A 23,425-nucleotide genomic window follows, 5' to 3' on the forward strand; every position below is an offset into this window, starting at 1 on the left:
TTTTTATTTTCTTTGTTGGGTAGGGTACTTCTGGACAGATGTTGTGGACGGATCACAACGTAGGTCGGTCAGTACCGTCAATACGAAGAATCAACTATTAAAAGTTTTTTTAAATTGTTCTGAAAAAAATTACAAGAACGTTAAGTATTTTGTGGTAATAATAAATGTCCATAATACATTTTTCCTCCACAGAGAACAATACAAATACACTTTTGAAAACAGTAGAGGACAAAGGTCTATAATAGACTATATTCTGTCGAATAGAGAGTTTCAGCCCTCTTAAATCTTGGATGTAAGAGCACTAACATGAACAGAAATAGGAAGCGATCATAAATTGGTATTGTGCAAAATCCAAATGAAAACACATATATGTGATAACAAAACACCAAAACACACCACAAAAGTAAAGGTCGAAAGCTTACAGGATGACTCGCAAAGATACCTATTCAAAAAAAGAATAACCGAAAAAAGCAGAAACACCTATATCACAGAAAGTGATGAAGTCGTAGAATGCTGGGCAAAAATAATTCTAATATCTTAGCCTTGGCCAAGGAAGTTGGTGAAAGAAATATAAATAAAAATAAATCGTTCCCAAGGCTAAGAACTCCACGGTTTTGTACAGAAGTGAAGGAAAAATGTAAAGACAAGACAACACATCTTACTTAAAATACATGTCAACCAAAACACAAGTGACATACCATAATTACAAGGCAATTAGAAATTAAACACATTCACTTGTAAAAAAAATATAAAATAATTACTGAGAACACTTTTTGAAAACAATGGAACATGATTTTTACGGTCTCCAAAAGGAAATATATGGCGCTTCATAAGAGGTTAAAGAACGGAGGTAAAGGAATTTAACCAAAACACATAGAAAAGGATACGTGGATTGACTACCTAAAAAGCTCTATGCAGAGCAGCTTGAAGAACAGAAAATCATCAGGTAAAGACGGGATCCAAACGAATTACTGATATATTGTGGAGCAGCAATGACAGAACAATTAACAACATTAATTAATAAAATTAACACAATAAAATAACGGAAGAATGGAGCCAGAAACAGCCAGAAAACTATAGCCAGAGTTATAAACTTGTTAAATACTACGCTAAAACAACTAAAATTTTACAAGTGCTAATAAATCAAAGAATTAGTTTAGCAGATGAACAACAGAGTTTTCGTAGTGTAAGATCATGAACAGATACAATGCTCGTTATAAAGCAAATTACTGAGAAATCACTAGAGTCTAATAGACCAGTATTTTTGTGTCTGATCGACCTCAAGAAAGCATTTGACAGAGTAAGACCCAAAGATGTAATCCATCTTCTGTATAAGAAAAAAGTTCCCCTCAAATATTATAAAAACTATCGAAAACATCTACTAATACAATAAAATGTCAGTCAAAATAGATAGACAACTTACAGAACCTATAGAAATAGGCAACGGAATAGGGACAAGGGGATTCATTGAGCCCCATGCTCTTTAATTATAGGAACATACAGAATGTAAAACAAAGAAATAAAATACTCTGGTACGCAGACGACGCAATATTAATAGACCAAGATAAAGATAGTCTGCAAAGACTGGTCCACAGATTTAACATAAGAGCAAAAGAATATAATATGACAATCTTGCCTCAGAAAACTAAAACAATAGTAGTCAGCAAATAACCAACCAGATGTAAAATAGAAATTGATGGCGTCAGTATTAAACAATTAATGGAAATAAAATACATGGGAATTAGGAAGAAAGTGAGAGATCAAGTACAAAAAGCAAATAGACTGGCAGGACGTCTTAATAACACTATATGGATAAACAGATACATTAGCACTGAGATAAAGTCAAGAATTTATAAAGCCAATGTAAGACCAATAATGACATATACCTCAGAAACAAGACCCGATACAGCCACAACGCAAAGGTTACTGAAAACGGTAGAGATGAGAGTACTGAGAATTACAGGAAATAAGCTGAGAGATCGATAGAAAAGTGAAGACTTAGAAGGAAATGTAAAGTGCAATGTATAAACGAATGGACACAAAATAGAAAAAAGAATGGAATAACCACATAAGCAGAATGGGGGAAATCCGTGTTGTCAAAATAGCAAGAGATGAGTCACCAATCGGCAGAAGAAGTATCGGACGACCGCGCAAAATATGGAGTGACAACTTTCCATAGAAGTATTAATCAGCCAATAAACAAGCAGGATTGTTAATAAAATGGAAAAAGAAAAAGAAGAAGAAGAAGAAGAAGAATAAATGTCCAAGATTAATTATTGGTCTCTAAGACTAATTTAAAAATTGAGTTCGGCAGTAAAATTGTTAAAGTATACGAACTTTACGATCACTCTAACACAGGCACAATAAAATAAATGAATATTAGTGGAAAATGTCGTCAATAATACGGTTCAGTGATTTTATTCCTAATATTTTCCATTAGGGCAACTTTAATAAACTGCGTTACTTCGTCAAGTGTTTGACCCACTCTTATAGATATTCCTCGAGGACAAAACAACGGTATTGTATTGTCGAACAAGTGAATTAAAATTCTATCTAAACAAAACTCTCTCCCGACCTCTCGAAAATTCTGTTTTTTGTTTTGTCCTTTAGGGTACAAGAGTTCGCCTCTTTAACTCACTTTTCGACTTGGTGGTAACCTCTTTAAAATTAAATTATTAATTAACTCGCTGTCACCAAAGGAAAATGGCAATTCAAAGAGCAGTATTCTTTAGATATGGCGTTGACTATACAAGAGTGTTAAAATCTGATAATTTGGCTTTTTAAACTTTAGTTGAAACAAAAATGTAACTTTTAATACTGCAAAATTAAGTTATTATTTAAAAAAATTCTTATGTGTAATTTTTGTTTACAAATTAAATTAGCAAATTCACATTCCAAACTTCAAATAAACATGCCAAACAAAATTATATTTGATAAAGGTTTTATTCAACATTAAACGCATAAATAAAGCACTATAATATAATAAGGAATTAAGAAGGTGATACATGTAACATAATGTACTAATGGTACACTATGTTACATGGCAAATCAAACACGTCATTTAGTTATAGTAAAATTAAAATATTATGGGTCCACACCGTAGTTAAAGCTCGTCTTACATTCCCAAAAGAAATATGTGATTTTTTCAGTAAGTTAGCTGTAACAGCATTCGTTTTGTGGATGTCTCTTTACCTTAACATAAGACAAGAACCAAGCTTCCAAAGTAATTGATTATGAAAGATGAAGATTAATAAATATTTGTCGAAGCAAAAATTAATTTGATGTTGAAGTAAATTGTAGATTTTGCGTTTCAAATAACTTTATTTTATTTGAACACCACTTTTATTTTACAAATTTGTATTTAACAAAATACCAAATTTAAAATTTAATTCGTGGGGAAAGCGAAATAATTCTACTTGGACCGTGGTGAGACTGTCCCACTCGGGACTTTAAATTAGTAATGTCAAATATCTGACTGAGAGTAAAGTGCGTGTATATACCGGAATTTGACTGTCCCATTCGGGACATGAGAATAAAATGGACATGTGTGTGATTGAGAGTACTTCTGAGAGTGAGAACTACCGAATGTGTGTACGTGGTGACTGCCCCACTTGAGACGTGAGAAATTAATGTCTTGTTACCGATCAGCAGCAGCAATTAATAGGGAATTGTTATGTTTTTTAACGGTTTTTAACGAATTCTCAACGTTCTTTTTAACGAGCTTTATAATATTTTCTTATTATTACTTCCTAGTTTGGAAACTCAAACGTGAAAGACGAAAATGCCAATGAACCTCTAAAAATCATACGAACAAGCTGAATTTTGCAGAATATTTTAATTTTGGGACCCCAAAAAAGATGCAAAAAAGTTTACCACTTTTACCTCCGGACTTCCCCTAAAACCGCCCTCGCAGAGGGTTAAAATAGCAAAAAAATCGATTTATCATGAATCTGTACACCGTAGACAAAAATGTTTAATTTAAAAAATGTAGCTGAGATAATTTTAAACAAAAATGATTATAAGCATGTTTTGCGTAGAATGAACCGTTCTTTTAGAAACAACGCTTAAAGCGACCGTTGATTTTGAATGTCAGTTACGCGCAAGAAATCAATGTTCAATAAAGTTTGTATCAGCTCGACGGTAAAAATTCGATATCTTTTGATTCAAGTGACCTATCGACAAAAATCAAGATGCGTTTTAAAGGTAAAAAGTTCAGCTTCCGTATGCAATTTTTGTATTTTGTTGCAGATTAACTCAGAATTTATACAGCTATTACATAAATAATACGTTTCGCGATTTTTAGCATTTTTTATGATTCTCACGAGATCATTATAATCTGTCCCTTTCATTAACTAGCGCCACTATGAAGTTTAGATTACTAGAGCCTAACTTTTAAAACCTATGGCATGAAATTTTAGTTTTGAGTTTTGCCAACAAATGTGAGGTTTTTGAAATATGTTTAAAAAACGCTGGATTTAACTTCACAAAATAAACGATCTAAAACATTTAAAACTTTTTTTAATCACACTAGTACGTTTTTCAAAAGAACAAAACTGCAATAAACTGCACCCAAAACTGTCTTCTTAAATGAATTTACCGTGACGTGCGATCGTTTGTAATGTAAGACGTTTTTTGTTCATATTTCAAATGCCTCGTATTAGTTACACTCAAAACTGAAATTTCATGTCAATTTTATTGATCTCACGTGCATCGCAAAAAATGGCAAAAATCGCGCCACGTTAACTTATTTAATACCTTTACAAAAACTGAGTTTATTCTCGGTAAAATACAAAAACTGCATAAGAAAGCTGCACTTTTTACCTTTAAAACGCATCTTGATTTTTGTCGATAGGACAGTTATATCAAAAGATATCGAATTTTTACCGTCGAGCTGATACAAATTTTATTGAACATTGCTTCTGAGAGAACGCTTCATTTTATACAAAATTATGTACGTAATATATAATAGTTATGTAATATACATTTTACCCCCCCCCCCCCCGCAAAGGCGGTTTTGGGTAAGTGGTACTTTACTTTTTTGCATCTTTTTTGGGGTCCCAAAATTAATATTCACTGCAAAATTCAGCTTGTTCGTATAGTTTTTAGAGCTCAATTCTCTGACGACTGGAGTATTTAAGAATAAGAAAGAATACAAATGAGTGATCTATGGCTTACAGTACATATTAAAAGGTAATAAAAATGTTTTACGACCAACTATTGAAATTTTTCAGTTTTTATTGACCTTGACCTAAATTAACTCACGATTCAAATATATACAAAAAAGAAGTCTGGAGTTGCAGGTGTAGATTGAAATATTAAGTTGAGAGGTTTATGAGATATTTAAAGAACTATTTTTCGACCATTTTTTATAGTAAAATACATTTAAAAATAAATATATTGCAAGGAACTATAGCTCAGGGACGTACTATGCATTATTAATAAAGAACTATATTACGACAGTATTAGAAAAAAATATATTTTGGCGATATGTTACAAGGCTGTAACAATACGTGTTTACAATGTGTTTTAGCAAATTAAAATTTGGTCAGCATAAATTATCCGAATCCTTAATTCTATACATTGTTATCAGAAAAGTTTCATGAAAGCATCTTTAATGTATTGTCTTCATCGAAAATTGAATTTGTTAAAGACATTTATTTTTAAAGATAAACGTAGGTCGATCTTTTTCTTCTGGTGCCTACTCTACTAATGAATGTTGGATATAACCATTGCAAATTCGTCTCTATTTTCTGATTTTCTTAATAGCGTCGGTGTCTTAAAACCGGTCCAATCGCGAATGTTTTTCAGCCAGGACATGTGTCGTCTACCAGGACCCCTTTTCCTTTGATTTTACAAATTCCTAATTGGCTGCAACAACTCGTACTTCTCATTTCTAAGTATGTGCTTCAAATATGCTTCCTTTTTCCTTTGAATGGTTGTCAAATGTTCTCTATCTCTTCTAATTCTGTGCAACACCATTTCGTTCGTAATATGATCGGTCATCGAATAATGGTCCAAGCGTCGTCACCATAAAGAAGAATAAAGCTGATATAACATTTTACGATCCGATATTGGATTTGCAGATGAAGTAACCAATTTTTTAACCCAAAATTTCCTTATCTCCAAAATTTTCTTTTGATTGCTCTACCCTTAATCGAATTTCTAATTTTGTTGTTCAATATCATCATTTTTATCTAGATTCTTGTTATGACTTACTTTTGTTACTAACCCTCTTACTGATGACCGTGGTTTTTATTTTATTTGTTTATATTGTTAAACCAAATTGTTCTCCAGTATCACAAATTGTATTGATTAGCATCTGCAGGTCCTTTTTACTTTCAGCGATAATGACTGTATCGTCGGCATAACGAATGTTATTTATATTTTCACCATTTATCTTGGTCCCTTCTGTATAGTTTTTAAGTACTTGTGTAAATAACTGTTCGGAGTATATATTAAATAGTAATGGTGAAAGTACATAGCCTTGTCTCACACCTCTACTTGTTGCACATGCTTGTTATTGTCATCTAATGTTACCACAGCCTGTTGGTTCCTCACTATGTTTTGTCGAGTCCTTTTCTGTTTAGACATTCTATGAGAATGTTATGTTTAACTTTGTCAAAAGTTTTCTCATAGTCTATAAATGCGACGAAAAAATGTTTTTGTTGGTTTCGACATTTTTAAGCAAGAGTTGTAAAACTATACAGAGCTTCTACTGTTCCGAAGCAATTACGAAAGCCAAACTGTTTATTACTCATATCCGCTTCACACTGTCTGAATATTCTTGTATGTATAACCTTTAAATATGTTAAAGTTTAGTAAGCTGAATGTTATAAAAGTAGGTCTTTAAAAATGTTTTCTAAACGATTTGTTTAAATAATTAATTGCCAAATAACAAACAACACATCGATTGTCAGTACAAACAATTTTATTCTAGTTATAGAAAACTAATGTCAGTTTATTCTTAATCTTTTTGCATAAAAAAATATTCCAACGAAAAAGATATCTATATTTAAATATTAAATTTTTAGTTACGATTAGTTTTTAAATCATCTTTGGCGCCGATTCTATAACGAGCTCAATTCTTTCTGGGAAAGCCTCAACACTTTCCATTATCCCATCCAACTTCGACACATTCTTTTCCATTTTCAATATATTAATAGCATATTTATATCTATATTTTGATATTGATAGCAAAGCCACGAAAACGTTATCTTACAGACCCATATCTCTATTACCTGTCATGCCAAAATTGTTTAAAAAGCTTCTATTATAGTAAAAAAAATACCAAAAATAATTGAAGACAAGGGACTCATCATAGTTTACCAGTTTGGCTTTAGTGAAAGTTACTTCACCATAATATATTAGGTTAATAGAATCACAAATATGTAATAGAAAATTGTTCTCCAAGGAAAAAGTCTTTTTAGCCATAGTTCAAATGTAGCGCAAGCCGTCACTGAAACGTCATGGGATAAGCACCTTATTTATAAATTATATAATTAAATTTATTAATAATAAAAGAGTTAAAAAAAGCATGCTTATTACTAAAAAATATCAAAGCAGGAGTACCATAAAGTAATGTATTGTAACTGAAAACTTCACTTCTTATATACTAATGATATTCCTAAACTTGGAAGAGGATATGATACCGACATTTGCTGATGAAAAAACTATCGTAATAATTGGATAGAATTATGAATTCGCTGCACGAAAATTTATGTATCGGGTATAAATTTCTTTTATACTACAGATTCTAGGGGTTAGAAGATGGAGGGAAGTTGCCAGGAATCGACAGGAGTGGCGACTTCTTTGTGAGCAGGCCAAGATCCACAACGGATTGTCGAGCCACTTATGATGATGATGATAAATTTCTTTTAAAATTTTTCTTAAAGTTATATACAAAGGTATGCATGTTAACAAGGTTTCTCTTTATTTCAGGTTACTGGCAAGCCGAGTGAGACGAAAACATATATCAGCCAACTCTGTAGCCAATGAACAAAAAGCATCAAAAGTTTTAGGCATAGTATTTTTCACGTTCGTCCTGTGCTGGTCTCCATTTTTCATCTTAAATATATTCTTTGCCGTCTGCCCTTCCTGTCCAGTGCCCAAAGATGTCGTTGTAGTGTGTCTTTGGTTGGGATATGTCAGCTCGACGATCAATCCAATCATCTACACCGTATTCAACAAGACCTTCAGAGGAGCCTTTATTAGGTTACTGTTGTGCAGGTGTAAAAGGTATGTGAAGATTATAACTTATTCTACAAGCGGGAGGGTATCGTCAACCAGTCATTAGGAAAGTTTGGGATATAGTAAGTTGGCTGGATGGAGTTGAAACTAACTACTATATATTGTGACATATTAGCTGACCAAAAAATGTATAGAAATAATCGATTTTGTTATATTTGCAGTGATATTCTATTAACCCTTATAATATTCTAACGATCATTTACAGTATACAGCTCACAATACGTATTTAAATCAAAATATCCACTTTTCGGCTGAAATTTTGGGTTTTTTCTGTACAATTTTGTGCCTTTTGACTAACAATTTTTACTTTTGTTTTTAATTTATCATTTTTTGTGTTGGTATGCTTTTTGATTTCAAAGATATTTTTGCTTTCTCATAAAGCAATTAATGTCTTGTAAATATGTAAAAAAGAAGTAAGATAGAAAAGTCGGTCAGATAGCCAAGCGGGCTGGGCTGCCGGTTCTCACTCACTTCACTGCGAGTGGTTCAGTGGTTCGATTCCCAGCTCGGTGTACAGAAAACAAAAAGTCTAACGCAGCAGTTTAAAATTCTAAATGAATCTGCGGCTTAGACTAGAATATGCTGGTGTCTGATCGGCCTATGGTGGAGCAGTACGGCAAGAGATAAGGGCTTGCGGCTCAGTGATACTCCTCCATAGATCCCTACCGGAAGGGCGTGGCGCCTAAAATACCGGGTATATATATATATATATATATATATATATATATATATATATATATATATATAAATATCAGAAAAACAGTACACTTAACAAAAATGACAATTTATCAATATTTAACATTTACAAGACTAAATTTAAGGACCATTGTAACCCATTTAACTCCGAAACATTTGTCATTGTTATATTGATGAGATATTTAATTTTTAGTCTTATTAAGATTGACAAAAGTAAAGTATATAAGACATTTTGCCAAAAAAAACTTACAGATTACTTCTTCGGTTTCATTTGAGCCAGTATATGGTGCAGGACGATTTATGTGAACTACTTTTGGTTTACCTCTCGGCAACTTCTTAATTCGGTATATTACGTCATTTATTCTCTTTTTAATTTCACACGGACCTTCCCATTGTCTTTGCAATTTAGGAGACAAGCCTCAACGATGTTGTGGATTATAAAGCCAAACAAGATCACCTACTTCATAGCTTTCATTCTTGGATCTAGAATTATATTAATCTTTCATTCTGTCACTGGCTAACTGGATGTGTTGTCGGCCAAGTTCATGAATGTTGTTCATTCTTAACTTCAGGCGGTCGACATAATCTTCTCTTGCAACATGTTCTACGGAAGGTCTGCAGCCAAACTCTAGGTCGCAGGGCAAACGAACTTCACGATCTAACATCAGGCAGGTTGGAGTCTGGTTTGTAGTTTTATTCACGGCCGAGCAGTAGACAATTAGAAATAAATGAATGTGCAATCTCTTTGATATTCTTATACAACTTTGGACAGGTATTTTACCCATCGTTCGGTTCGTCCTCTCGACCATTCCATCTGATTGAGGATCCAGTTGTGTCGTTCTCGTCTTATTGACACCAACCAATTTACATACGTTTTGGAAAAAGGTTGACTCAAAGTTTGGCCCTTGGTCGGAGTGGATCTCCAAGGGAACACCAAATCGGCTAAATAATTCTTTAACAATTACCTCTGCAACGGTAGTAGCTTCTTGATTTGGTATCGCATGGGCCTCAGTCCATTTTGTAAAATAATCCGTGGCAACCAGGATATATTTATTTCTATCATTCGTCTCTGGAAGTGGACCTGCAATGTCGATTGCTACTCTTTCCATCGGACTCATTGTACTGTTCTATGGAGGTAAAAAAAGGGTGCCCTCTTTTTACCAACTGGACGATTACTGGTTGCACACAGTTCACATTTTCGGCACCATCTTCTTGCATCATCTTTACAGTTCACCCAATAGAACCGTTCTCGAACCTTTTGCAGAGTCTTCGTAATACTAAAGTGTCCGCCTGATGCACCGTCATGTAATTGACGCAATACTTCTGACACTTTATTTTTAGGTACAATCAACTGAAGCTTAGATTCTGCTCCATCATCGTTCTCAAAAGTTCTATACAGAAGATCATATTTTAGCATTAGGCAATTCCATTGGCTCCAGTAACACTTGACTTCTGGACTACATGCACTAATTTCTTGTCAAGCAGGTCTCTTACTTCGATGTATCCAATCCAATACTCTTTTTATACGTTGATCATCTGCTTGAGAGTCTTATAGCTGTTGAGGCTGACATTGATCATTAATGACGGTGGTTCGTCTTACGGGGCAAAGTCGTTCTTCTAATGTAATACAATGATTTATGATTAACACTGTATTGCCGTCTTGACTAAGCATCAGCATTTGAATGACTTTTTCCAGTACAATGTTCGATCTGTTCTAGCTTTCTGACTGTTGTATTATTTTTTTGCAATTTACGGCGAATGTGACCTACGTCGCCACCATTCCAACATCTGGTTTCGCGTCTCTTCGGTATCGTTTTACGAACTACTTTTCGTACGATTTTCTCCAGACGTTTATTGTTTTGTTTGTCTCTTGTTTGTTCTCTTTAGAGGTTCGTACTCGATAGCTCCGTGAAGCTCGACTATCTGTTTCGTGTTCCAAGGCAATGGCGAGCGCTTCATCTAAAACTTTCGGTCTTGCTAGTCATAAAGCTTTCTGTAGTTCACTGTCTCTCAACCCATTGACGAAGGTATCTACAGCAATTTCTTCCAAAATATTGTTTGGTACTTCCGGATAAGCCAACCGCGCTAAACGAACCACATCTGCTTCAAAATTTTCACTTGCTCGTTGAATTTTACTTCTTAGTTATGCCTTGTAGACTTGTTGTATATGGGCATCTCCGTAACGTTTGTCTAGTCGAGTGAACAAGGTCTGGTAACATGTTTCTTGGCCCTTAGGAATCGATCTTAGGATATCCGCAGCATCACCTCGTAAAGCAGCAGTCAAGGAAACAGCTTTTTCTTGTTCTGTCCAATGATTGGCTGTCGCAATAGCTTCAAATTGTCTAAGGTAATGGACCAAAAAGACTTTTCATCAAATGGTGGCAATTTGAATCTCATATGATGTGTCGTTTCGTCTCTAGGTGATTCTTTTTTCACTACCGGATCTAAAACTACTGCATTAACTGGTGGTAGCATTTTCGTCTTATCACACTTATCATGGTCTCTAATTGTTTGATCTTCTCTTTTGCCTTATCAAATGTTCTAGAAACTTCTTTAAATTTTTCATTGTTCGGAATACATACTTCGTCGAATCTTCTAGAAACACTTTTGAGATTCTCTTCGTTTTATCTAGCTACCTCTTTAATAATTTGAGACGTTTCATCGAATCTTTTATCATTTTTTTTAGAAGTTTCTTCAATCATTTGCGAGACGTGTTTAAATTTCTTATTATTTTTTCTAGAACTCTCTTCGGTCTTCATTAAAACTACTTCTTCTGCTGATTGAAAATGAAATGTCTCTGGGTCATCTCCATTCTTGTTGAGAACTTCTTTAGTCGTTCTTTGTACTAAGAACCTTGTAGGATCTTCTTGGACCCGCTACAGTCTTCATCGCGTTCTTCTTGTTGCTCATGCAACTGTTTTACTTAAAGTTGTACTAGCAGGATCTTTGGTCAGGCACACACGTACTTTTTAAATGTTCTTTTTTTTTACAAAGATCACTACCGAACTACGCAGATGTTCCCGACGAACAATACTTTTCAAAAGTTCAAAAGCCCTTTTTTTAGCAAACACTGCTGAATTTATCTTTAAATCTCACACCTGACACCACTGTACCGTTTTTAAATAAAAAGAGTGGTTCTTAATTTATATAAATATATTTATTTATAAGTTTACAGCACGAAAATATCTTATCAACTAACTCAACCAATAACATCGTTACATATATATATATATATATATATATATATATATATATATATATATATATATATATATATATATACCAAAAGTATTATTCTAGAATCATCTGGAGTAGTCCACTTCTAATTCGTTTGTTTGACGGGTCGATCTCTCTCGCGCTCGATACATCTCCTCTGGAAGCTTCTCGTCGTCTCGAGAAATGCAACCGTTATATATGGGCTACGTCGAATGCAAGTTCGTAACAGTATTATTAAAAATTGTATAACTATACATTCCCAAAACCCTATGGTGATGTAGAGTTTTAAGAAAAAGTACATTAAGCAGAAAGTATATGAGAGCGTTAAAGGAAAGTCGCATAGATTATCGGTACTCGTAACTGATCGATAATATTGGGTGTTTTTTAAAGATATAGATCTTTGAATTGCAATAAAACAAAGACGATTTTTTAAATTGGCATACAATTGACATTATTCAAAATATAACCTTTTGGCATTATAAAAAGAACAAGGTTTGTGGCGCAGGTGTTACAATTTTGAGTTGTATAGAAGATTTGGAGAACCTGACGTTGTAAAATTCATTAAGGTAGCACGCCTCAGATGGATAGGTCATGTAATCAGACGAGAGGAAGATGCCATAGTCAGAAAAGTTTTTGAGCGCAGAGGGCTATCGGACAACGAAGAAGAGGAAGACCAAGACTTAGGTACCAAGACAACCTAGAAAATGATTTGAAGTCTATCGGAATTAGAGCATGGAGAGGAGTTGCCAGAGACAGGGGCGAATGGAGGATTGTTCTGAGGAAGGCTTTGGCTCATAAAGAGCTGTAACGCCACTGATGATGATGGCATTATAATTTAAATATAATTTCTGGCATATGACTGCCACAGCTGGCTCTCACGTAGTCTAATCTAGAGGTAAAATTTTCGATGACTTTTTCCAACATTTGTGGCCGTATATAGGTAATAACGCGTCAAATGTTATTCTCCAAGCGGTCAATCCTTTTAGGCTTATTGGCGTAAACTAGCGACTTCACATATCTATACAGAAAATAGTCTAGCGGTGGTAAATCGCACGATCTTTGAGGCGAATTCACGGGTACAAAACGTGAAACTATGCGGTTATCAAACGTTTCTTTCACTAAATTAATTGTGGCACGAATTGTGACATATTGCATCATCTTGTTAAAGCAACAGCTCCTGCACATCATGGTTGTTCAAATTAGTAATAAAAATACGGAAAAGTACGGACCAATGATTCCACGAGCCCAAAAAGCACACCAAATAGTCAGTTTTTCTGGATGTAATGGTGTTTCAATATACACTTGAGGATTATCTTCACTTCAAATACGGAAGTTTTGTTTGTTGACATAGCCATTCAACCAAAAATGAGTGATGAAACTAAATAAAATTCGCTTATGAAAATTAATATCAACGGCAATCTCGTTTTGGGCCCATTCACAGAATCTACGCCTTGCTAGGAGATCGGGTAGCTTCAATTCTCACATGAGTTGGATTTTGTAAGCACGCAAACCAAGATCTTTCAGTAAAATTTTCCGTAAAGTGGATAGACACATATCTAACTGCTGTGCACGATGGTGGATAGACTGATTCGGGTATTTTTCTTTGCTACTCTCTACATCAGCAACAACTTCTTCTGTACGCTCTCTCTCTCTCTCTCTTTGTCAACCATTTTCCATCCACTCCTGGATATAGGTATCTCCCAATTGCTTCCATCTTTCTCTATCTTGCGCCAATCTAATCCACTGTTTACCTGCCACTGCTCTTATGTCATCTACCCATCTTTTTTGGGGTCTTCCCATGCATCTTGTTGTCGTCCTTGGTCTCCATTCTAGAATTCTCCGTGTCCACCTGTTATCATTATCTCGGGCTACGTGGCCTGCCCAGCGCCATTCAATTTTTGTAATTTGTTACACAATATCCCTAATCTTCGTTTTACGTCTTATCTCGGTGTTTTACAATCTTGTCTCTCAGTGATATTCCAAGCATGAATCGTTCAATTGATCTTTGTGTTGTTTCTAATTTTTTAGCAGATTTTTTGGTAAGGGCTACTGTCTCTAAGCCGTAGGTACAAACTGTAGTATGCATGTGTTATAGACCTTTTTCTTTAAGTTTACAGGAATGGAGGTGTTTTTCAAGATATATGCTAGTTTGCCGAAAGCGCCCCATGCGAGTTGTGTTCTTCTTTTAATTTCAGCATCTTGATTTGGTTTTGCTTGTTTGATGACATGACCTAGATAAACATAATATTCAACATTTTCTATGGTATGATTTTGAATTGTTATATTTCTCTGGTCTTGGCTCATTATTTTTGTTTTACTGTAGTTTATTTTTAAGCCTACCTGTCCTGAAACTGCATTTAATTATTGTAATATATCATTTAGTTCTTGGATATTATCGGCTATTAAAACTATGTCATCTGCGAATCGCAAGTGGTTTAAGTATGATCCGTCGACGTTGATACCCTTATTGTTCCATTCTAGTTTCTTAAAAATGTCTTCTAGAGCAAGGGTAAATAGTTTGGGAGTGATGGTGTCTCCTTGTCTTACTCTCCGTTGTAGTCTTATGGGATTAGTTTTTGTGCTTTTGTCCAGCTTTATCTGCATGGTGGCATTTCCTGTACGCACTCTACGACATCTCTCTGGATGCGTATTATTATTTAGAGTAAATGTGGTGTGAAAATGTTCCATGGTTAATCGAATTAATTGCTCCGATGGACGATAATGTTGACCATAAACCATGTTTTTCAAAATAAATTTCAGACGTCAGTCTATTTATGCCGAAGAGCCAAACTAAATTAAACATAAATCACTTGACAGCTGTCAAAACGGCCACCAGTTAGAAAAGTGTTTGCTAACTTGCATTTCTATACCTCTAAAAATACACCCTTTATATACAATAATGCAAAATATCCTGGAAAATGCTTACAAAAAATTGAAGTGGGAAGCCAAATGAATCAATGTCGATGGCAACATGCTTTCCCACCTACAGTACCACCATGATTTACAGTACCGAAACACTCTCCTTAACCCAGGTTAAAGCAACCAAAGTCAGAGTAGCTTAAAGAAGAATGGAAAGCTCGCTACCTGAACTGACTCAGAGACAGGGTTAGAAACGAAAAAATAAGAAGAATGACATGCGTTACAGATATCATTGAGCGCATAGCATGGCTGAAGTGGAACTGGGCGGAATGACGGGCGGTGGACCCCAAAAACTACAGTGCGGAGACCATGAGCAGACAGAAGAAGCAGAGGTAGATCTACACGATGGACAGACGACTGAAAAAAATCGCTGCGGAAATCGGCTTCTTCTTCTTCTTTAAGTGCCATCTCCACGGCAGAGGTCGGCAATCACCATAGCTATTCGGACTTTTGAGACGGCTGCTCTGAAAAGTTCATTTGATGTACATCCGTACTACTCTCTCAGGTTGCGCAGCCATGACATTCTATGCCTCCCTATACTTCTCTTTCCTTGGATCTTTCCCTGCATAATCAGTTGGAGAAAGGTGTATTTTTCTCCACGTGTAATTTGTTCGAGATATTGCTATTTTTTTGTTTTAATTGTATTTAAAATGTCTATTTCTTGATTCATTCTTCTCAAAACCTCCTTGGTTGTGACGTGTTCTGTCCACGATATTTTCAGAATTCTTCTATACACCCACAGTTCGAATGATTCCAGTTTTTTCAGTGATGTCGCATTCAAGGTCCAAGATTCCATTTCATAAAACAAAGTCGAAAAAATATAGTACCTCGCCAACTTAACTCTTAGTTCCAATTTTACATCCTTTGTACATAGCACTCTCCTAATTTTGTTGAAATTTGCTCTAGACTTTTTTATTCTGATTTTGATCTCCTAAATGTAATCATTTGTGGAGTTAATCATTGTTCCTAGATATGCATGTTTGTCTACTTGTTCGACGTTGGTTCCGTTTATTAGAAGATTCTCGTTATTTCTTTGAGTTTTCGATATTCTCATAAATTTCGTCTTCGTAACGTTCATTGTTAGACCGTACTCTTTTCCATACTCCGCTATTCTGTGTCTTTGAAGATCTTCAATATTTTCGGCTAAGATTACAGTATCGTCCGCATATCTAATGTTGTTAATGGGAACTTCATTTACCTTTATTCCAGCTGTTTCACCTTCAAGAGCGTTTTTCAAGATCTCTTCGGAGTAGGCATTAAAAAGAATTGGCGACAATATGCATCCCTGTCTCACTACACGTCTAATTTCAATTTCTTCTAACAGCTGTTCGTTAACAAGTATTTTTGCTCGCTGTTTATAGCATAAATTTGATGATCATAAGGTCGTTGTAGTCAATCTTCTTTGATTTCACGACATTCAATAATTGTTTATGTGGTACTTTATCGAATGCTTTATTATAGTCAATAAAACATGCGTATATATCTTGATTGACGTCCAGGCATCTTTGTATCATCATATTTTTTGTAATATATGGACCTATTTGTTCTGACGTAACTTCTATGTGTTCCAGATCTCCTCTTTCATCATCGAACAATTTGTCGATATATTCTGTCCATTTTTGTACTTTCTCGTCCGTCTGGGAATTGGCTGCAGGAAGCTTAAGACCAACAGAACTAGAAGAAATAAGAAGAGACCTATGTTCCTTTTTGACGCATAAGGCTGGATGATGATGATAATAACATTGAGGAAGGTCTTACTAATAGAATATTCAGAAGGCAGAGCTGCAATAAACTTAATACAATGAACAAATGTGCTCCTTACCTTTTTAATATTGTGTATATAAGTAGCATAATAAGGCAACCACACACATGAATAGTATTCCAAAATTTTATCTAATGCACAATACAGCAATTGAATGGGATGAAGATTTTGACAAGACAAGACAATAATTTGTGATTCTTTTGAAAATTACTAATAATGTTAACGCCTTATTAACAATTGATATGGGAGGCAAAATCTAATGAAATATCAAGTATGAGTACCAAATTTTTTGCTACTTTTTAACTTTTAACTTTTTTCTAAGTAGATAATCTAAGGAAATCAGATATTTCAAAAGATAAAATTGTACTTCATGACACTCTCTTCTAACATTTCACTCCATACCATTAACACTATACTAACCACTGAGTGCAATCAGCTGATTTTGAAGATGCAAAGCGTCAGTCACTTAAAAACTTTAGAATAAATCGTAAAATAGTCTAGAATATATTTTTGTACGTTTTGGTATAATTTAGATGCATATTAACAAAACATGTACATTTACCAGCAAATTAAAGAATAGTGTATCTATTGTTATAATTCAGTCCTATTTAGATTTATAATGGAGTTATATATATAGCTCTACAACTATATAGCTTTATTGTTATTTAACTTGATTCAATACATTATGGCAACGCTATGCTAATAAGAGCTTTAACCACTACGTATGCCGTTGTTTCTGCGTTGAAACAATGTAGTTAAACAAGAACTTATATTAGATGTAGGTATATTCAAACAAATTAGTAGTAGAATGAATGTTAGAACGGTTTATGTCAGTGTTAATTTTTGTGGTGCGTTGCATGTATAATCAAATTTACGATTGTTTTAGCAGTAGTATACATTTATTAATTTCCGTATAAGACCGTTGCACGTCATCCAATTTTCGCACAGAGCTGTCACATTGTCGGGATAGTGGAAGATAGAAAATTATGAAATGATGAAAATATAACGTTATTATTATCAATATAAATTTATCTGAACCAAGGTATACAATCAAAAATTATAACGATAAATAAAATGAAAAATGTATACCGTAAAATGGGATGAATAGAAATTTTGAACATAAATATCGTAAAGTATTATGAGATGTAAGGAATTGAAGGTTGCCTTGGTTTATGAGCCTTGCAAAAAATTAAAAATTAAAACATGCTGTTTTTCTTCGCCCCATTGAGTGGGATGAATAGAAACACACACTGTTTTCCAAGTATATTTCAACTGCAGAACCTGTGGGGCTTATAGAAACAGTCAGCACTGTCATGGGATAAAAAGAAACAATACTTGTTTTTTGACAAAAAAATTTATGTAGTGCAAATATCAAATAAATAGCCAAATATCAAATTACAAATGACAAAATGAATCATTACTAGTCAAGGTAATTTAATTAATAGATGGTAAAGTTACTGAAATCATCAAGGAAACTAATGTTTGTTATTATACGAGAAGAGGAAGACTTAAATGCTTTTATTTTTAGTTTTTCCATATACTTTCACAATTGCAAAGTCATCAACCTGGAGGTTACTGTTAAGTTCTTGAGAATAGTTTGCCATATCAGATTCTACGGAGTCAGATAGAATAAGTTTTGCATCACTATCTTGGAGAGAGTATTCTGACTCTTCTTCAGATAAGGAATTAACATTTTTATGTTTTTTTAATTTTCATATTTGTTTTTTGATCTACTTGTTATTTTATTTTTAGACGTACTAGAACTTCCATTGTCAGTGCTTGTACTAGCATTACTGGTAGTTTCGACCTGAACTGGATTATCTGGAATTGGAAAATCTGCCTCAAAAACACTTTTTCCAGGCTCAAGAAAAACTTTCACACGTTTTTTGCAAAGTGCTGTTGCTTCTGGTTGTCAAAGAGCTTTTAAGAGTTTCTTAAAAAGGTCGTCAACAGTGGCAGGAGTTGTGGCTGTTGGAGTTGTGGCTCCTGAGTCATCTAAAGATGGTAACATCTTTAGTACTTGATTGAAAATAAAGAGGCACAATACCACATTTTCTAATACCAGCAATTATGTTTTGTGATTTACACGCTTCACATAGTTTTTTTAGTAAATTACGGATCTTACTCTTTTGTATAGTAGCTTCATGTCTGTTTCTCCAAGTAGCAACAATTACCCGTCATGCAATTTTCATTGGCCGAAAGAATGCTACATCTAACGGCTATGTTAGATGTGTCATAACTAAATTTGTGACATAACCTCAAATAACATTCTGAAAATAGAAAAGTGTGTTATTATTACATTCTTAAAGTATGTTATCCTTATTATAGGTATATAACTCTAAAGAAATAGTACAAATCAAGAACATAACATGAGAGGATATAATACAGTATTGCCCAAAATAAATAGCACTGAAACTGAAACATAGATGTCCCTTTGTGCGCGCTGTCATATTCAAATTAACTAGTATAGACCTATTAAGTAATCCTTAAACAATTAATTATTAAGGCCTAATTATTAAAAATGGTGTTAAGTACAGAGGAGAAAAAGAAAGTGTTTCTTGTGGAGCATTATTTTCGCTCATACATTATCATCGCTCAAGGTTTAATATACGTTCTCAAAGTAATGCTGTAATTTTGAAGGTTGTTGAAAAGTTTAGAAATACGGGTAATGTATTGTGCCAACGAAAAGAAAACTTGGGGCGTTCCAGGACAGTTAACAACAACGATAGCCATGAACGTGTTTTTGAGCGAATCTTGGAAAATCCGAAAGACAGCCAGACAAGAACAGCGTTGCATCTTGGCTTAAATCGAACTTTCTTGCAAAGAATCCGGAAGGAGGTGGGTACGTTTTCGTATGTGATTCAGGTACATCAGCAATTACATCCCAGGGATTATCACAGGAGAGTGGAATATTGTGCCAGAATTCTTGCATTACAGTATGAAAATCCTGAATTTTTGAAAAAGTATGGTTTTCAGGTGCAGCACATTTTTATTTGTTAGGCCATGTAAATCGTCGCCAAATCGATTTCTGGGCTTTGCCAAACCAGATGAAGTTCAAGAAGTTCCTTTACATAGCGCAAAAATGAGTGTATGGTGTACAGTTTCGCGACACGGAATCATTGGTCCATACTTTATCGAAGAAAATGGTAGGCGAGTCACACATAATCAACAGAGGTTCATATAAATTTTAACACGCTTTATCCTTGATCTGCGTCAATTTTGTCGTGCACGTAATTCCAGCAGGATGGGGCAACGTGCCATAGCTGTCGCAGTTCTTCAATTTCTTCAGGGAAATTTTTCAAACAAATTCATTTCACGATTTACTAACTTTCCCTATTCTGCACATTCTTTAGACTTAACATCTCCAGACGCATACATTTGGGGCATGGCTAAAACTGTTCTTTTTTAAACGGGCACCACAAACCATCAATGAGTTAAAGGATGCCGTTAGAGCATTCTTCGCGGACTTGAGACAACCTTTATTCCATAACATTACGAGAAATCTGAAATATCGGTGTGAAGTCTGTCTTGAGAGAGGAGGAGCTTATTTAAAACATGGTATAAAGTGTCAATAATATGTATTTTTTAAAACAATAAAATAATTACAAGTTCAGTACTGTTTATTTTGGGCTATACTGTGCTTACATAAAGATCAAATGAACTAGGAAGTAGGTATTGTGTAATTGTTTTTTGAAAAAAATTGGTAAGACTTTATTCACACCTATTCAGATATATATACATTAGTATACATATCTGTAGGACATTTCCGTATCGGCCAGTTGAAAGCGCCAGAGTTGAGGATTCTCCCGCTCGTCCGTCTTCCGCGAAGTATAGAAGAGTCCCTACTTAATTCAGAACTTCTCCTCCACGTAAGCTTGGACCAACATATCCCAGAATTTTATTAACAAGTAATAAAATGGACCGATCTGGTCCATCTTTTGCATATTTTCAGTTTTTTCCACCTTGGCGTTGAAGTCTAAAATAATATATATTTGCTCTTTTTGTAAAATTTTCTTTAAGATGTTTTCTATTTAATTGAAAATGTCATCAATGTCTTCAGCCGGGGCATCTGTTGTGAGCATATATACCTGAATGACATGGAAATGCTCTGGTTTTGCTCATCGATTGTTCATTGTTTCATATTATCTGATATATTTCGATATTCTATTGCTTATAAGTATGGCTTCTCCATTATATCCTGTGTTTTTAGATCCTGATATATAGATAGTGTGGCTTTTTGTTTTAAAATCTTCTTGAACTCTCCAGTGTGTTCCTGCAGACCACATATATTTATATTTTGCCTTATTAGCTCCTTCTCTACGATGTGAAGTTTTACAGTTTGGAGAAGACCTCTGACGTTCAATGTCCTTATATCCATCGATTTTCTACTTTGAAACTTCTGTGTTTTGCCTTCTTTTTTAGTCATACATTTACCACGAGTGGCCTGGTTCCTCACACTTCCGTGCCCGGTAACCCATTTTAAACTGTCTGACCTGAAATCAGGACAACGCCGGTCACTACCCGGATAGCATGGTATCTCTACTTTTTGTGTTACGCTAGTCATTCATTTGGAGTATACTCTCGGGAAGATAATCAGGTGGTTTCCCCTTGCCTGGTTGAATCATTATGTGATATCCGCCCGTGAGTGTCTGTTATCAAACCAACAGCAAAAAGTATTCTACTGTAGTCTTAATTTAGTAATGCTATAGCTGCTATCCTATGCCATGCCCTCAGTTGGTTCACGGGTACTTATTTGGTAAGACTTTATTCACACCTATTTAGATATATATACATTAGTATACATATCTGTAGGACATTTCCGTATCAGCCAGTTGGAAGCGCCGTGTCGGAGTTGAGGATTCTCCCGCTCATCCGTCTTCCGCGAAGTATAGAAGAGTCCCTACTTAATTCAGAACTTCTTCTCCACGTAAGCTTGGACAAACACGTCCCAGAATTTTATTACCAAGTAATAAAAACTAAAATTGTTTAACTTATATTTTGAGAACAAAGTGGAATTCGAAAGGTCAAATTAAACTTATTTTAAAGTAAAATTTTAGCTTATTCCATGTAAAAATAGTAAATAAGCTTTTGAGATAGGAGCTCCCTGGCTCTAAAAACAAATTTTAATAAATTAATAATAAAAAAGTTATTGTTATTAACAATATTAAATAACAGCGATTTTGTTGTTCATTTTGCAATACCTTTTTTGTTTATTAACCGATTTTAATTTAGCATATCTCATTTTTCTGAAAAAGTCGCTTAACGTCAAATCTCTAAGTAGACAATTTTTTAAGCTATGAGTAAAATACAAGTTTGACGTTTTTATTGTTTATGGAAAAGTGGTTTCACTGAAAAATTGATGAAGCCCTGGATGAAAGTCTTTTTGTACTAGTTCATAATACACATTTCAACTGGAAGTAGGAGAAAATTGTAGGAAATAACCTGAAGCTGTTAGCGTTATCGTAACACCAGTAGCAAAAGTAATCTAAATAAAAAAGCAAAAAAAATTATAGAATTATAGAATAAAAATTATAGAATAACCTCGATATATAACTTTTTTTAGTGCAATGTATATAAAACCAAACCAATTCTATGTATATAAAACAGTATATTTTAAAATATGTTATTCATTTTAAATAGTTTTGTGTACTTTATCTAATACATTTTGTTTTTTCAGACTCTCACGACCAGTACGCTATCGTTCGGTCACTGAGAACCGCGGAACAGCTACCAGTCTTTGTACGCCGACGGCTCTTCCGCTGGCTATTAGCTTACAAGGAACTCCCTTGCTCACTCCGGCCTCTACCGAGAGCTCCTACGTCATCAGAACGCCGTCGTCCAATTTCTTGAGGGAGGACTCTTACGAGGATCATGACTGTTAAGATAAACGCGAAGGACATTTTAGTGTTTATAAATAGTTACGAGGTCAGACTGTTAACTAAGAAAGGAAATGAGGAAAATGGACCAGTCAAGTATTTTAATAGCGCAATTATTTTGTTCAATGTTTAAGTGAGAAAATTTGGCATCATTGGAGAAAATTTATCCAACTAATTTATAACGAATAGAGAGTGTAGTACAAAAGAGACTGTGAGAATGTTTTGTAACAAATAATATCTTAAAGAAAATACATTTCAAACATATATAGAGAAAAAGTAAAACATACTTTAAGAAATGTGTACATGGAATACAGTGTAAATTTCTCTAAAAATAACAACAGCTCTGTTACCAGTTCTATTTGTAAAATTATTTGACATGTTTAATTGCAAAATCTCTCTCTTTCTCTCTCTCTCTCTCTCTTTCTCTCTCTATTCAGTTCTGACCCTACGAAAGGAGTGTAGGTGGTCATCGTGATGTCCTCTCCGTTAGTCTAGAAAGATCTCTGTCTCTGGTCCGTTCTTTAACTCATGCATAGGTCTTTTACATATTCCTGTAATTTGGTCAATCCATCTTGTTGGGGATCTTCCTCGTGATCTCCGGCCTTCTACATTTCCCCGGATAATAATACATATTTCCCCTCATAATATCTCCAAAATTTTTTGATTAATAGAGCCGTTTGCTGACCTTTAATGAGTCATTAGGAGAGCG

The 23,425-nt window shown here is 34.5% G+C and overlaps 1 protein-coding gene across 1 annotated transcript in view; it reads left to right on the top strand.

Annotated features, from left to right (window-relative positions):
- 5-HT2A (5-hydroxytryptamine receptor 2A) overlaps positions 1-22,954 on the top strand; it is a 449,669-nt gene extending 426,715 nt beyond the window's left edge. Inside the window, exons 7-8 of the mRNA XM_072524904.1 lie at positions 7,939-8,235; positions 22,518-22,954. Coding sequence (XP_072381005.1) covers positions 7,939-8,235; positions 22,518-22,722 — 502 coding nt within the window. The 3' untranslated portion in view covers positions 22,723-22,954. The remainder of the gene's footprint in view (positions 1-7,938; positions 8,236-22,517) is intronic.
- The last annotated feature ends 471 nt before the right edge of the window (positions 22,955-23,425 follow it).

The sequence above is a fragment of the Diabrotica undecimpunctata genome, chromosome 3 (genome assembly GCF_040954645.1).
Source record: "Diabrotica undecimpunctata isolate CICGRU chromosome 3, icDiaUnde3, whole genome shotgun sequence".
In the NCBI taxonomy this organism is placed as follows: Eukaryota; Metazoa; Arthropoda; class Insecta; order Coleoptera; family Chrysomelidae; genus Diabrotica; species Diabrotica undecimpunctata.